The sequence below is a fragment of the Gobio gobio genome, assembly GCF_949357685.1.
Source record: "Gobio gobio genome assembly, chromosome: 8".
Taxonomy (NCBI): Eukaryota; Metazoa; Chordata; class Actinopteri; order Cypriniformes; family Gobionidae; genus Gobio; species Gobio gobio.
In genome coordinates, this window is record NC_137114.1 from 22,098,739 (window position 1) to 22,116,185 (window position 17,447).

The 17,447-nt window shown below is 40.7% G+C and overlaps 2 protein-coding genes across 3 annotated transcripts in view; one reads left to right on the forward strand and one right to left on the reverse strand.

The window, feature by feature from the left end:
- Positions 1-9,177, forward strand: part of st14 (ST14 transmembrane serine protease matriptase) — a 64,063-nt gene extending 54,886 nt beyond the window's left edge. For both annotated transcript variants that reach the window (XM_079823677.1, XM_079823678.1), the window contains exons 17-20: positions 1,802-1,982; positions 3,165-3,436; positions 3,705-3,841; positions 7,588-9,177. In XM_079823677.1, the coding sequence (XP_079679803.1) occupies positions 1,802-1,982; positions 3,165-3,436; positions 3,705-3,841; positions 7,588-7,749 (752 nt within the window). In that variant the 3' untranslated portion in view covers positions 7,750-9,177. The remainder of the gene's footprint in view (positions 1-1,801; positions 1,983-3,164; positions 3,437-3,704; positions 3,842-7,587) is intronic.
- A 4,130-nt stretch (positions 9,178-13,307) lies between these two features.
- The window catches only part of kirrel3l (kirre like nephrin family adhesion molecule 3, like), a 48,129-nt gene continuing 43,989 nt past the window's right edge, over positions 13,308-17,447 (reverse strand). Inside the window, exons 14-15 of the mRNA XM_079823679.1 lie at positions 15,683-15,772; positions 13,308-15,456 (exon numbers count right to left, since the gene is read on the reverse strand). Of these exons, the coding sequence (XP_079679805.1) occupies positions 14,959-15,456; positions 15,683-15,772 (588 nt within the window). The 3' untranslated portion in view covers positions 13,308-14,958. The remainder of the gene's footprint in view (positions 15,457-15,682; positions 15,773-17,447) is intronic.

The following is a 17,447-nucleotide window of genomic DNA, read 5'->3' on the forward strand; positions in this document are numbered from 1 at the left end:
TCCCATAGTGCATGCTGGTGCCATGTGTTCCCCAGGTAAGCGACGCACACGCACCCGGCAGTCCATGTGAATTAAACGTGATTCATCAGACCAGGCCACATTCTTCCATTGCTCTGTGGTCCAGTTCTGATGCTTGCATGCCCACTGTTGGCGCTTTCGGCGGTGGACAGGGGTGGCATGGGCAGCCCCATATGCAACAAACGGCGATGCACTGTGTATTCTGACACCTTTCTATCAGAACCAGCATTATCTTCGTAAGCAATTTGAGCTACAGTAGCTCGTCTGTTTGATCGGACCACACGGACCAGCCTTTGCTCCCCACATGAATCAATGAGCCTTGGCCACCCATGACCCTGTTGCCGGTTTACTACTGTTCCTTCCTTGGAGCATTTTTGATAGATGCAGACCGGGAACACCCCACAAGAGCTGCAGTTTTGGAGATGCTCTGACCCAGTCATCCAGCCATCACAATTTGGCCCTTGTCAAACTCACTCCAATCCTTACGCTTGCCCATTTTTCCTGCTTCTAACACATCAACTTTGAGGAAAAAATGTTCACTTGCTGCCTAATATATCCCACCCACTAACAGGTGACGTGATGAAGAGATAATCAGTGATATTCGCTTCACCTGTCAGTGGTCATTATGTTATGCCTGATCGTGTAATATATCATATTATACATTATGGTGTGATATCAAAACATGTATCATATGATATTATATCATATCATATATATATAAACCACTGGTGGTTGAATTCCACCACAAAAATAAATGACAATTAGGGATGCACAATTAATTTGCATGATATGGGTTATCGCTGTGTGTGTTTTTTAATAAATCCGTATCAGCCAATATTGAAGATTTAAATATTTTAAGATTTAGATCATCATTTTGTTAATCTAAAGGCACATCAATTATGGCAAAGATTTTACCCTTAACAACAGACTTTGCCTTTAAGAGCACAGAGATCTGTGCAAATGTGCTACAGTCTGTTCATTTTAATTGTCTGCTTATTTTAAGATGTAGATCATCTAGCAGCGATTAGATTATGACAAAAAAAAGTACAACAGCTTTTATTAATATTAATTCGAAATCACAGTCAAATCTCTTTCAGAAAAACTCTTTTATAAAACCCAACTAATGGTTCAAGTCACTCACAGTAGTTATAGATTTAGTTATGAAGTAGTATAGATTTATGATATATAATAATGTATAAGAGAATACAATTACCGCCCAGCTCTAGTCTCTTTTATTGTATAATTATTTGAAGATAATGAGCTTCCCAGTGTTTGCGCAAGCTTTTGGTGTTTCAACGAATTTAAAAACAATTGTAATTTCCAGAAGTTGCTGCATCAACAACAATGTGGTAATTAGTGTAAAAGAATTCACATTAGAGCCCCAAGCCTTTTTATATTTTTTTTTATGAAACCTTACTTGACATTTCTTCATTCTCTTTCTACTTCTTTTATAGGCCTCAGGGTTGCTAGTTTCTTTTTCCTTTCCTCATTGTGTTTTTATTAGCCAGCATGGTTCGTTCCTCTAACTGTCCATATATTTGCCTTGTTATGATTCTGCTTGAGTCCCGCTAAAGGCCAACAGTCCTGTGAGTCAGAGCAGATGTTTCGAGAAACTCAAACTTTCAGTGCAAACAGTTTTGCAGCTAGCCCTCTGATCTTATCCCTGCCGGTCTTGTACAAGACCCCCTTAACCTCTCATCTCAGCATGCCAATGCTATCCCTTCCGTTGTCTTCCTCGAAGTCGCTCTTTTGTGTTTGAACCGTTCCTACAATTTGCTTTCAGACTGTGGAGTCCGGCCATACAAGCACAACCGTATTGTGGGTGGGCAGAACGCAGATGTGGGTGAATGGCCATGGCAGATCAGTCTACATTTCATGACCAACGGACACACTTGCGGTGCCTCAATCATTTCGAACAAATGGCTGCTGTCCGCTGCCCACTGCTTCATCCAGCCTAGTGCAGAGTGAGTCCGTTTATTGCATCTCTGTACGGCTTTTAGTGTTTCTGTATTTTATTTGGTCTGCTTTGATATTATCACAGACAGAAATTAGACATTTGCTAAATATCTTTCTCCATTCACTTTGTGCTCAAACATCATTCAACATCAAAGACTGAGCTTGTATTTGTTCTCATTGGCCAGCAGGTGGAGCACAAGACATTGGCATAAAATCATACGTTACCTTGATGAGTTATTCCAACATGATTCTGAGACTGAACCACTAAAGCTGAACTGAAAGATAATTCACTCTCCTGAGCTATGGTTTCAGCATGAAATCTAAATTGACCCCATTTACTTTCTTAATAAACGTTTCTGGTCTTTTGGTGAATGATACATAAATGCACAAATGTCTTTCATCAAAATGTAATAACTTGTTCCACCTCTGTAATGACTTTGCTTTTCGGCTGAAATTACCAAGCCCTCTTATTTTTCAATCCCACTTCATATACACTACCAGTCAAGAGTTTAGAATAATTAGGAATTTTTTATTTATTTTTTTGGGAAAAAAAAAAAAAAAAAGTCTCTTGCTCACCAAGGCAGCATTTATTTGATAAAAAAAACAGCAATTTTGTGAAATTTTACAAATTAAAATAACTATTTTCTATTTTAATATTTGTAATGTATTAAATGATTACATAAAAAGTAAATAAATACTGTTAGTAACCTTCCATTCATTAAAGAATTCCACCAAAATATTAAGCGTTGATAATGAACCATTATTAAAAATTGAGCACCGATAATAATTGATAAGTGACCAGCAAATCTGCATATTAGAGATTTCTGAAAGATCATGTGACACTGAAAACTGGAGTAATGATGCTGAAAATTCAGCTTTGCATTATTAAATATATTCAAATAGAATTTAAATTGTATTGTATTTTTTGATCAAATAAATGCCTTGGTGAGCAGCAGAGAATTCCTTTCAAAACCATGATTTTTTACATTTTTATATCCAAACTTGTCCTATAAACACAGCTTTTCACAATCCTGCCTCTTTTTTCTCATTAAATCTGATTCCCTCAGATTGCCTGTCAAAATGCAGATTTAAAATGGATTTGAACGCCATTTCATGTTGACCTTTTCAAAACATCTGATTTGAACAACTAACCTCCAAAACAACATTGTGTTCATTGTCTCTTCCAACAGCTACAAAATGACATCCAGCTGGATGACGTACAGTGGTCTGCGGGACCAGAGCATCCAGGACGGCTCTGTTCAGCGGCGTACTTTGAAGACCATCATCACCCACCCAAGCTACGATGAAATGACCTACGATTATGACATCTCCTTGTTGGAACTGAGCCAGCCATTGAACTTCAGCAACACTGTGCATCCCATCTGCCTTCCGGCATCGACCCACGTTTTCTCGGCCGGCAGTTCCTGCTTTGTTACGGGCTGGGGCGCGCTCCGAGAGGGAGGTGAGACAGCTTGTGTGCCTGAGGGCTGCCCTTTGCGTTTCCATGAGATACCTTTGGAATTGTGCCTCACAAGTTTGACATTTATCAATCCCTTGTTTCAATGTCACTTTTAGCACAAAGTTTTGTCATACGCTTTTGTTTGGATTTTTTTTGTTTTGTTTGTGGAGGCAAATAAGTAATTCTAAACAATTCAAACATTAATGAGTAAAGATGCTTTTTGGTATTGGAATCATTCTCAAAGGACTCATGTTTTATGTATGTGTTGTAGGAAGTGGTGCAATAATCCTGCAGAAAGCAGAAGTAAAGGTGATTAATGATACAGTATGCAACATGGTGACCGAAGGTCAGGTGACCTCTAGAATGATGTGTAGCGGCTACCTCACCGGAGGTGTGGATGCTTGTCAGGTAAAAACAAACATTCTTTTTTTTTTATTATTATTATTATTTTTTTTTTATGAAATCACACTGAATCTAATATTTTCATTTTGATCTGGGTCACTTTCCGTACATGTACAGTACCTGGAAAGTTTGTAAAAAGATGTAAAGTTTGGAAATTTTGTTTTGTTTGTTTTTGAAAAGAAGTCTCTTATGTTCATCAAGCCTGGTTTTATTTGATCAAAAATACAGAAAAAACAGTAATATTGTAGCATATTATTACAATTTAAAATAATGGTTTTCTATTTTTATATACTTAAAGCTACACTGTGTAACTTTTTTAGTCTATTCTTAGCTAAAAACACTTAGTTCTTTCAAAAATATATGTGCTCATTAATATATATTTACTTCTTTCAAGTAATAAAGTATTCTCTTAAGTTTATAATATGTCGTTGAAAATACATAAGGTAATGGGATCTAACGGTGGTCGCCATGTTGCCCCTCCATCTTGAAAGTACATTAGCCAAAGAGGGACATACCCGTAAATTCAAGCTTCGCCTTTCACGTTTTAACTGGTTTTAATACACTGTACAAAATTCTCTGCAAAATTCTCAGCAGCGGCATGTGCGCGTCAACTTGTTCAGACTTGTCTGGTGCATGTGCAGAGAGTTTTCATCTCACCAGCGTCCAGTAACAGAGTTATACAGAGTTTTCCTGGCTTGTTTATTCCTCAAAAGTCTGTTTTTCCTTGTGTGGTATTTCTGTGCGTTAATAACTCCGTAAGTAATAATAGTTATTGTCATTGTAGATGTGTTTCAGAGTGTGTCATCGCGTAATTCAGTTGATGTTACCTCAGAAGTATTTTTGTGTCAACATACAATAGCGTAATGCTCACCTATTTGAATAATCATTCAGTTATTTTGTTATCAACAATGTTTATTCGTTTTTAGAAAATATTTGCTTGTAATGTATGTTGATGGAAATGTGTATCAGGTCTGATCGGCATATTAACAATTGTTATACAGAGCGCACTGCAGTGCTAACGTTAAAGCTGCACACACACTTTTGTAACCGGACACCGCTTGTTAGCAGCAGCAGCAGCGGCAGCTCCGCTCCTTTTAATGCAGCTGCATTTAGCGCCTATATATGGTACAATAAGTTCTGGTTTACGGTTACATTATACAAATGTAACTTATAAGTATAGTTATACAGTTCTTAACTGTGTATGTATATTTACCATCCTTATTTGTTCTCTCACAGAAACCACATTTATGTACATATCCACGCAAACCTGTTTATGCCTTGCTATTGGATGACTGAATAAACATTACTATCATCAAAGTTCACTCTGGATTAGCTGCAGTTCTTTCTAGCCGAATAATTAGGCCAGTTGAGTTCCAACCATCCCAGAATGCACAGAATATCCCACAGGCACCGTGTCGAATGTGGACGAGGTCGAACTGGAAGCCATGTTAATCTTGGACTAAATCGGCCACCGTAGGAGCTGAAACGAAATCGGAATTGAGAGGAACAGAAACTAAAATTCACTGGATGGTCATATACCTTTTCACCACTAGATGGGGGAAAATATCACACAGTGTAGCTTTAAAATATAATTTATTTCTGTGATGGTAAAGCTGAATTTTCAGCATCACACGATCCTGCAGAAATCATTATAATATGAGGATTTATTATCAATGTTGTGCTGCTTAAACTTTTTTTTTAAACCTGTGATACTTTTTTCAGGATTCATTGATGAATAAAAAGTTAAAAAAGAACAGCATTTATTCAAAATAGAAATATTTTCTAACAATATAAATCTTTGTACTTTCACTTTTTATCAATTTTACACATCCTTGCTGAATAAAGGTATTCATTTCTTTCAAAAAAAGAGAGAAAAAATAAACTTTTTTTTACGGTAGTGTATATTGTTACAAAATATTTATATTTTAAATAAATACTGTTCATTTTAAACTTTTTATTCATCAATGAATCCTGAAAAAAAGAAGGTTCCCAAAAAAATATATTATGCAATTTCCAACACCGATAATAAATCCGCATATCCACAAGGATCATGTGACACTGAAGACTGGATGAAAAATTTCAGCTTAGCATCACAGAAATAAATAATATTTTACAGTTTATTAAAACGGAAAATCATTATTTTAAATTTAAATACATTTTTGATCAAATAAATTCAGGCTTGATGAGCATAAGAGACTTCTTTCAAAAACATAAAAAATAGTAACGTTTCCAAACTTTTGACTGGTACTGTAGAAATGAATCCGGTGACTTGGGTGTAGACTGTCAGGTCAAATGAAAAAAATAAAAATGTCAATCTAACTTGAAATAAAATAATTGCAAATAATTATATTAATAATAGAAATAATAACAAAATAATTGTAAAAGAGGTCCTCTGTTAAATAGTGAAGCAATGTTTAAAGCACAGCTCACACAGACGACACTTTAAAACCAAGCAGCTTTCTGTTGGTCAACGAAGCGAACTGAACATTATGCAAAATCTGCTTGGGGAAATCGTTTGTCAATGTGACTACACCTTAAGGGCTATTATACCACAATTTTTCCAAAGTTAGCTTTTCCAAAGTTATAATCATAACACCCTCAATGCAGCTAAAAAGCTTTGTAACTAAAACACACGCAGAATTACACATTTATTGAATGGTAATGAATTCAAGGTGGTTTAATAGCCATTTAGATGCATTGTCAAGCCTTTTTCATCCTGTTCTATTCATTCAGAAACACCTACAGTACAAATATGACATGAGCATAATGCCGTCAAAGTGTTGCGCTAATGTTGTTGTCTTCCTGCAGTGTGTGTACAGCCTCTTAGTGGAGAAGATTAATTATTCTACCTTGTTCCCTGATATTTAAATGAGCTGATTTCCATAATTTCTACTTCTATCTCACTTGTTATTCATCTTGCTTTCCCCTTCTGAACGCTCTGTGCGTCTCTCTTATTCTGGGTGTAATCTTCTTAGTGTGCTTTTTTTTTTTTTCTTCCTCGCACAGGTTCCGGTCCTGGTCTTGCGAGTCCTTTCTAGCTTTCTCTCCAGCTATAGGAGCTCATAGATTTAGCTCTCTCTCTCTCTCTGTACATTGTGCCATCCTTCTCACCCTCTGTAATATTTTTTATTCACTTGGTTGTTTTGTCTTCCCTCTCTCTCCCTCTCTCCCTCTCCCTCTCCTCTTACCTCCCAATTCAAATATGCTTTATTGCCACGTCTGTTTACATTGCAATATTGGCAAAGTAATTAAGAGCCGAATTGTATTACACACAAAACAAATCATTCAGGAATAATAGTAATGGAATGAAATGACACAGTAAATAAGCAGCTTAAATTAGAGGTACAAAATAATAAATGATAAGTGATTACAATAATAATTAAAATGTTTGCAATTGCTTCACACACCCTCCTTTTTTCCTTCCTATTTTCTCACATACATAATCATTTAATCTCCTCTTTCAATTTCAAGCAATTTATTTGCGTGATTGTTTTATATACAATATTGCCAAAGCATCGATACACACAATAAAAAAGTCTCCAGTGATACTAAAATAAATAACCACAATATACAATCAAATAATATAGAATAAAATAAACATTCATTAATGAACATTCTCTTGAGTAGATCAACAGGCAACTCTTGAATATGGTGATCAATACATAAGTCCTCCATGCATTTTGGTCTTTTTCAAACAGTTTTGGAAAATGTGGAATGACATTTTAAAAGTGTCTTTCTTTTGGCGTCCGTAGGGAGACTCGGGCGGGCCTCTTGTGTGTCGTTCAGATGTTGGCAAATGGTTCCAGGCTGGCATAGTGAGCTGGGGAGAAGGCTGCGCTCGGAGGAACAAGCCTGGCGTCTACACGCGTGTCACCAAACTACGGGACTGGATCCGTGAAATCACATCCGTATAGTGGAGCCTGGACCTGCGATCATACGACAACCAAAGCAGAAGAACAGAAATGTTCAGCGGCATGAATATTTAGTACAGTACGTGAGCCGCACTCACACAAACAAAAAGTGAACACAGCTTTGGTCGACATCCTTTGTGAGAAAAAAAAAAAAATCTAATTGAACTTGCATACGTTTCACCTGGACCACCTGGTTGTTTTCGTAATGGCATATTCATTCACTATGACTGTTCGGTTATTATGGTTTATCAGTGAGGTTTTTCATAGCTGTATCAATCTAAAGTTGAGTTCAGCTTTAGTCAACCAAATAAAAAGCTTCATAAAATACATGCAGATAGCACTATAATGAGGATATATATCACTGTGATGTACTGTTACACTCATTTACCAACTCAGTTGTAGTCCTTTCATTTGTTCGTATCTGATTTTCTTGAACAGTAACTTCATAAATGGCACTTGGAGATTAAACTGTCCTATAATGAGACTGCCAGCAACTTATGACCTGGTGCAAGTCATGTTGTTATCTTTCTGAATTATATTCTTTTAATCAAATCTTTTAACTTTTTCTTGTGCTCGAAACGTGCCTTTCTTCCAAAGACTGGACCCTGCTTCAGAAACAATGACTCTTGTGTTTCAGACTTTGGAGCGAGCTTCAGTCACTATTCTTTCTTTTAGTGAAGGTCAAAAGCTTCTTTGCAATCTAGAAATATCTGTAAGCATCCCACTCAGGCTGACCTTGTTTCCTCACATCTGTGTGATCTCGGGACCTCAGTGGCAAAGCTCTAAAATGGAGGATTAGGTAAAAATAGGATATTTCCGTCATCCATTTGCCAATACAACCAAGGCCAACATAGGTCACTCACTTCTGCTGCATGTTAAAGTTCCAGCCAATAAATGTCAATGCAGTTGGCTGAAACAACCTAGCTGGATGGTCTCTGCTTCAAAGAGACCCGAACGTATCGAGGAATCTATAATGCCGGCTCCTTAAAGACTTGGCAAGTTTCTTTCCCATGGAAAGTCCACTTGCTTAGTAAGAATTTCAGGCTTTGTAGTGTAGTGACTTAATTTCCTAGGAGGTACAAGAGACGTAAGCTGTGTTTTGAGAGATGTCAAGCAATAGATTATATATTTATGTACTACTGAATGATGTGCAATTTGGCTTGTTAGGCTTTCATTTTTAAATTGTGAAAAATTCAAACCGCTTTTTAAATTGTTAAACTACAATGATTGTGTATGGCTTTAAGTGTCTGGGTTACTAACATTTGTAAATATTTTACACGGTTTTTGCATTGGAAATTTAGTGGATTACTTGTTGGTCTTTTTTCTGTTTAATTTCATTGTTTTATATTTAAACACTATGCAGATGTTTTAATGTATTCAAATTTCCCAAGTTTACAATGTTTTCTTGACAATAAAATACATGGTGGTTTTACATTGTGTCATATCTTTCTTTTTTTTTTCTTTTCCAGAAAACATTTTTTTGCTCAATTTCCCCCTGAAAATACAAATGTAGTAAAAACAACCAAAAACCGTTTTATCAATATTAAATTAGCTGGCCTTGGTATAAACCAACATCAACATTGCCTTCAACAATTCTTTGCCCATAAATCAGTGGTCTCCTAATGGAAAATGAAACAAGAAAGCTTCATAAATCTGCTCTTTTCAGTTGATATGATCGAGAATCCAAAGTGTGACTTTGTTAAAGATGTGAATGTACTTAGTTTTGACCTTGCACCAATTAAAAAACTTAATTAAGCATTGCATTGCACTGCAACAGTTGTTTTAAATGGGTGGCAGAGTATTGAACTTAAACTAATTACTTGCCAGATTTGACCTTGTATGAGCTTTAGATTGGTGCTCAACCTTTTATATTATCTCCAATCGATGTCATAACTCTTGCACTTAAGCATATTGCACATTAATACGGTATCTAGGCAACCAAAGGTCACTATCACTTGATTGAAACAAAACATTGTGGTAAATGAAATGAATAAATGAAATCCAAACTATCAGTTTAAGCATTTATTCCATACTTTATTTCAGGTTACTGTTTAAGTACTGCCTGACAATGCTAGTTCACGGGTTGTTTGATTAGTGAGATTCATCTTGCGTTATAAATATTGTAATGTATGTAAATGGCGCAAAACCGCTGAGGTTGGGCATCCTGCAGAGCTGTACGTTTGGTGAGTAGAAAACTTGAAGAAAGAAACCTTCTCAACGGTGATGCGCCCCGCAGTGGATTAGACGCTTCAGCTCTTCTCCCATGCGGCTATCCGGCAAGCTTAAAAGAGTACATTTTGAGCAAAGTTGAAACGTTTGTATCAAAATGTCGTGCCAGGAGTGTGGCAACGCCTGCCTGGATAAAGCCCCTGCAGAAGCCAAACTCACCAAGAGGAGCTGCTCTCACTGCGAGAGCATGATTTTCACCTCTCTGCGCTCAAAGATCGCTTGCTTTTCAGAGAGTGGTCCCTCCCAGGAACCTCGGAGGAAGAAACCGCATAGCCAGAGGTTGAGCTAACTGGAGCGAGTGAGCCAGGGATCCAGGCAAGGCCAGGACCAGGCTGGAATAGGAGCACCGACGTCTTCACAAAGGCCGTTGAGGAAGTAGCCTGCATGCAACCTCCTTGATGAGTGGTTCCTACCCTTGCCAGAGACCTGCTCTGTTCTTCCCAGAGCTTCATGAAGATCTCACAAAATTGTGGCACTCCCCTAGACTCATGTTCACTCTGCCTCTGATGCCCCCCCCCCCCCCCCCCCCCCCGGTGGAATCCATTGCCGCACATCTCTGCTCACCCTTCCAAGCCCTGCAGGACCACCTCGACCCTAACAAGTTGGGCCCGACACGGGGGCTGGACAAGCAGGTTACGCTCTCTATGGTCTGGACTGGACCCTACCGCTTTTAGGGAGCTGCACAAAAACAACCACCCAGGCGACCGGCAGTTTTTGACTCAGCTCAGATGCAGGCCTGGCTCATGCCGGAACGCTCTCTGACAATTCAGCAGCTTGCAGTGTCATTCAAAGTCGAGGTTTCTCTCCCCCTCAGGGCATTTCAGAGGATGTTGGGCCTAATGGCAGCCGCCTTGCTTTGTGGATCCGCTGGGCCTGCTCCACATGCTGCCCCTCCAATATTGGCTGAAAGCCTGTGTCCCAGCCCACGCTTGGTGTCTCGGACACCTCCGTTTCAAGGTGACCCACAGCTGAGTCAAAGCCCTGGCTTCTTGGAAGGACCCTCATCTGTACTGCAGGTGCAAACTTGGGGCTACTCTCCAGGACACAACAGATGCTTCAAAAACAGGTTGGGAAGCCCTGTGCGAGGGCAGGTCGACGTCCGGCTCCTGGTCGAGCCCAGAGAGGCGATGGCATATCAACTGCCTTGAAATGCTGGTGGTTTTTCTGGCCCTCAAAACTTTCCTGCCAGATCCGGAAGGACACCATGTCTTGGTCTGTTCAGACAACATGTCAGTGGTGGCCTACTTAAACCACCAAGGTGGACTCAGGTCAAGGCCTCTATACAGGCTGGTGAGACATCTCCTCTTATGGGCACAGGACAATCTGAGGGCAGTGCACGTTCTGGGCAAACTGATCCAAAGGGCAGACATGCTGGGGAGTGGAGACTCCATCCCGAGACTATTCAAACCATTTGGATTCAAGAGGGCAGAGATTGACCTCTTCCCATCAGAAGACAACTCTCGCTGCCCTGACGCAATGCGAATGAACTGTATTGATAAGGGAACGTCTAGTTTACTAACGTAACCTCGGTTCCCTGAGATTATGGGAACGAGCATTCCCGTTATCTCAGAGAACCAAGATTACGTTAGTAACCAAGACTTTGTGTGTCAGGAGATTAGGGGACTAGTTTAAACAATTAACTCCCTATGGTGTTTCATGACAGTCAGTGTAAAATATGATTTGGAAATACCTAGAGAATTAAAATTGTGTGGAAAAATTTAATTGAATACAATTTCAAAAAGTTGTATATTTTTAAATTCAATGTTTATGAACTGTCGAGTAATGTCATGATTATTTTACAGTCAGCATAACTATTGGATATCTAGTTTAAGTATTAATAATAGCCCATTAAAGATTAAAAACCTGGCAAACACGGGCAAATCGATTATCGTCTCTGGTTATTCTGTTATCACCACAGTAACTTACATACGGTAAAAACATACAGACACTTAGATTGGTGGCTGTTGTGCCTAATTCTGTGCGACGCATCTAATTATGTTACAATAAGGCTTGTTACAATCTTAACCCTACCGTCAGTATAGCGCATATAGGGTCGCAGAATTCGGCACTACACCGCCACAAATTGACACTTACCAGCATGAGAGAAAATGTCACAAACCATTATAAAGTGACACCTACCATTCTGAAATGCATGATGAAAACTTCCACCAACCATTTAGAAGTGTGTTGGACCTTGACACCGGTTCTTCACAATGCAGAGTAATGTAAGTCTGTAGATACTATATAAAATGGGTGTCTATAATAATACAGCAAGTCAAATACTTAAAACATTCAGGAATCTCCAGAAGGAATGCATGTTCACATCGTAAAAAAAAAAAAGGTTTTATTTCTTATTGCATAACAATCCATAAAATTATTAGTGAAACCGGTACAACTGTACATTATCTGTAGTTCATTTAGTTCAATACTTTTTTTCCCCCTTTATTTATTTAGTTTTTGCTAACTAACAAATAGCACACCATCCGTGGATAAATAACACCATCCGCAACTGTTGTAAGTTTTAATCATCTTTTTTTTAATCACTTTATTTAGGATTTTGTGTCATAATTACGTCAGTATAGCTCCTCAACTCATCTGTCAGTCACTATTGGAGGTGTCACAACATGCGGAGACATGCTCTCCAGCATTGTCAGTGGCACATGACGCAATCCATCGGCACGTCGCAAGTTTGGTGTCACATGCCAGTAAAAACCGGATGTGCCTGCACAGCGGCATGTGCCAATGGCTCCTGCGCGCAAGATGCCATGCTACTTAATGTTAATACCGCCTTTCCATTATGTATCTATACGCACTCTTGTGCACTTTGTTGGGTATTTTTGTCAGTGATCGTTGTATGCAAGGGATGATGACAGATGATGGAAACACGACCCTGAATTTACCAGAGTAGCCATCCGTTTTTTTCCGTTTAGCCATTTGTTTAATGCTGAGTACGTGTTTATGTCTTCAACACTCCCTGCGGTGAAGCTCGGCGTGACATGATGAAATCTGAGAGACTGGGTGACACGACAAGATAATGTTGTCACACAACACCCGCTCCGTCAGCGCAATATTTCGTTGCGTTGGGGGAGACGGCCCGTGCCTGCTATGTTTGATACGCAGTCAGCGGGAGGCTTGGGAATCTCATCCGTCTTTATTAAAAACCCTGCTGTCGCCGCGGGAATAAAAGAATCAACATAGGCATCACTGCTAATTTATGTATTCATCAACTCGGCAGCCCCGGTATTGTTTGTCCTCATTCCCTCATGACATTTGACGAGACCCAGCGACGTGTGCCAAACTCACTCCAGTCAGAGCAGATATTATTTGAAATGGTTTTATTTAAATATAAATATGTGTACAAAGTTACAAGCAACAATAGCTCATTTTTTAGCAAATAAAATTATTCGAACATTATTAAAAAAGAAACGGAAGAAAAAAGTCAATTAGTTGTGTAACACTTTTCACCTCTCCAAAACTGATAAGTAACATGGGGTAAAAACCGTTGTGAACCAAATAAAGTCAACTCAGAGATAAAGATATATGCATTTTATAATATAAAGGTACTTTACAATAGAGCAGCTTACACGCTGTACATTAAGGCTTATATAAAATATAAAAATAAAGACAAGCAATGTTTTGTTTCACCTATCTTACAGTTCATTTTGACTTTTTTTTTTAATCTTTCCAAATGGAGCCAACCATTCAGGCTTAAAGGAAAATGGCAGTATGGAAACCTCCAAAAGCAGGTCTCCATGATCGAATTGACATAGGGTGCAGTAAGCGGTTTCTCACACAAGGAACAAACAGATGAGAAGAAATGCTGAATACGTTCACGTACACACATCATCTGCATGCAACAGACAGGAGTGAATTTCCCAACAATTTGTACAGTCATTGAAGTGGCTCTAAGTGGATATGGACAGTACTGCATTTCACTTGCTATTTCTTTTTTCGGTTTTTCTTCTATGTAAACATGTCGGTGCTACCTGACGGTGTCGGCAATGTCAGCATGACATAACAGTCACCTTGGCACACTCTGTATTTAGTAACATACAGTGGTCACATAAGGAACATTACAAGATTATTACCGCACGCCGCAAGGCCGTGTGGTAATTTAGGTTTGCCGTGGTCCCAAAATGGGCTCTACTCTGAACTCTGCAACAAATCCTTGAGAGCATAGCTTTAAAAGGCCGCACCTCTAAATTTGCTTCTTTGGGGATTGGCCAATCCTGGTTCCATCAAACAGACAGAAATACATTTTATGGATTTTGTCCATATTTTTATTTTTTTAACCAAAGCATTCCAGATTCCAGTTTCCTGCACTGGTCCATTGAGGCTTTACATAAATACTCTCTTGAGAGCCCAACAGCAGTGCAGTTTGCAGATAGAGCTTCTGAAGAGATATATCTTAGGGTGAGCGCATGCGCTCCGCCTTCTTCTGCTCCCCTGCTTTGTGGATTGAACTTTGAGCCACTTTGTGTAGGCAAGACATGTTGTCATTGATACACAAATGTGCTTACAATTCCATCAGCATGCCAACAAACACATTTTTTTTTTTTACTTTTTTTTTTTTTTAATTTCATGTAATTTTGATTGTTTCAGCATAGTGTCATGAGCTTGTCCCCATTTACAAATGTAAGTTCATGAGGGCACTTCTCCACAGCACTGCTTAGAGTTAGTGCTAGAGCATTTTTGCAGAACTACAGTGCCACAGAGACGAATTGACGGACAGTGTTCATTGTTCAGCATTCGGACGAAGAAAAATCAGTAGCTTGAAGGTGACTTCCAAGCTTGAGTGGCACGTCGTAGTTCTTTCGAAAGAAGTTTCTCATCGATCCAACAATTATTGATTCACTTCAATAAAGCTTTTCCGCCTCTTGAATCTCAGTTTAAAGTTTGCTTGATCCCTCCTGAAGCCAATTCAGAAGAACGTTCTTGTGACGCTGATCATGCCAGACCCTCAGCGGGTCTTCTAGGGAGCTTTCACACATGAGTCTGCATGCGTTGCTGCGAGGGCCGCCCGTAGTCTGACTGCTGTGACGACACCTGCGAGGACGCGTATGAGAAACGGGAAGAGCTAGACACTTTGCTGGCCTGGTCTGAATGCTCGTACCCGTCAACCTTCTCGTAGGAGGCGGGTTTGACGTAGCTTGTAAAGGCGCGGCCATAAGTGGCAGGCAGGTAGGCAGAGCCTGCATAGGCTGGTTCCTGGGGGTAGATTGTGGGAGTTTGCTGTTGTTGCTGTGGTTGTTGTGACGGCTGTTGCTCATAGGTGGTGCGTGTGGCAGGGGTCGTGGCGTAGCGCTGAGAGAAGTCATAAATCCGAGGCTGAGTGGACTGCTGGCCGTATAAGGGGCTCGGCGAGGGAATCTGAGAGGGAGTGTAGACTGGCCGAGCATTAGGGACATATTCGGAGAAGCCAGTTCTCGTGATGGGGCGGTCCTCGTGAGCCCGCACATTGTAGTAGCCATTGGTGGGGTCCTAGGAAGAAAGAAAGAAAACATTGTCAGATAACTTGTACAGAATTAAGCACATGCTAGAAGTTAGTATTTGACCTTTCTTGAACATGATCCAAGCTTGTAGTGTAATACAAACATGTTTTCAGCAAGTTAGTGTTATTAAGTACAGTAGTTTCCTCAAACCATTGAAACAACCTTTTGCTTTGATCAGATTAGCCATCCGAGTCATGCTTTGTGAAATGTAATACCTTGATATCTGATCTCTCATCCTCCTCCTCCTCCAGCAGGTCGCTGTGCTCTGTGCGAGACGTTCCTGGAGACTCACTGCTGTTGGGAGCCTGAGAAGAGTACAGAAATTGGGGTTAGAGACTATTCGGTGTCTACGGTATGCTAAATGTCATACACTCATAATCAATAGTGTCCCTAGCTCCTGGACTTATTGTAAACAAATGATCAATATACAGTTTTAAGAAGTAAAATACAGAAATACATGACCTTACATTTTGGCTGATGTCACTAAGGCCTCGACGTATTGTTTTAGTCCTGATAGATAAAGTCAAGTCTAGCCTAACATTTTGTTTTCACATTGCGTATCCCATTTCCCTTGGAAATATTCAACTATCCATCCATCCATCCATCTTCTTCCGCTTTATCCAGGGCCGGGTCGCGGGGGCAGCAGTCTAAGCAGAGATGCCCAGACTTCCCTCTCCCTAGACACTTCCTCCAGCTCTTCCGAGGGGACACCGAGGCGTTCCCAGGCCAGCCGGAAGACATAGTCCCTCCAGCGTGTCCTAGGTCTTCCCCGGGGCCTCCTCCCGGTTGGACATGCCCGAAACACCTTCCCGGGAAGGCGCTCAGGAGGCATCCGGAACAGATGCCCGAGCCACCTCAACTGACCCCTCTCGATGTGGAGGAGCAGCGGCTCTACTCCGAGTTCCTCCCGAGTGACTGAGCTCCTCACCCTATCTCTAAGGGAGCGCCCAGCCACCCTGCGGAGAAAACTCATTTCGGCCGCCTGTATCCGGGATCTTGTCCTTTCGGTCATGACCCAAAGCTCATGACCATAGGTGAGAGTAGGAACGTAGATTGACCGGTAAATCGAGAGCTTCGCCTTACGGCTTAGCTCTTTCTTCACCACAACAGACCGGTACATCGACCGCATTACTGCAGAAGCTGCACCGATCCGTTTGTCAATCTCCCGTTCCATCCTCCCCTCACTCGTGAACAAGACCCCTAGATACTTGAACTCCTCCACTTGAGGCAGGAACTCTCCACCAACCTGAAGTGGGCAAGCCACCCTTTTCCGACTGAGGACCATGGCCTCGGATTTGGAGGTGCTGATCCTCATCCCAGCCGCTTCACACTCGGCTGCAAACCGTCCCAGTGCATGCTGAAGGTCCTGGTTAGAAGGGGCCAACACGACAACGTCATCCGCAAAGAGCAGAGACGAAACCGCATGGTCCCCAAACCTGACACCCTCCGGCCCCTGGCTGCGCCTAGAAATTCTGTCCATAAAAATTATGAACAGAACCGGCGACAAAGGGCAGCCCTGCCGGAGTCCAACATGCACCGGGAACAAGTCTGACTTACTGCCGGCAATGCGGACCAAACTCCTGCTTTGGTCGTACAGGGACCGGACAGCCCTTAGCAAAGGACCCCGGACCCCATACTCCCTGAGCACCCTCCACAGGATGCCGCGAGGGACACAGTCGAATGCCTTCTCCAAATCCACAAAACACATGTGGACTGGTTGGGCAAACTCCCATGAACCCTCCAGCACCCTGTAGAGGGTATAGAGCTGGTCCAGTGTACCACGGCCCGGACGAAAACCAGACTGTTCCTCCTGAATCCGAGGTTCAACTATCGGCCGAATTCTCCTCTCCAGTACCCTGGCATAGACTTTCCCGGGGAGGCTGAGAAGCCTTATATTCAACTATATTTTAGTATATATCAGAGTTCTTGTTTTTCCTTCAGCATGGCACTTTTTATGAAAGAAAAATGATGTAAAAGCTG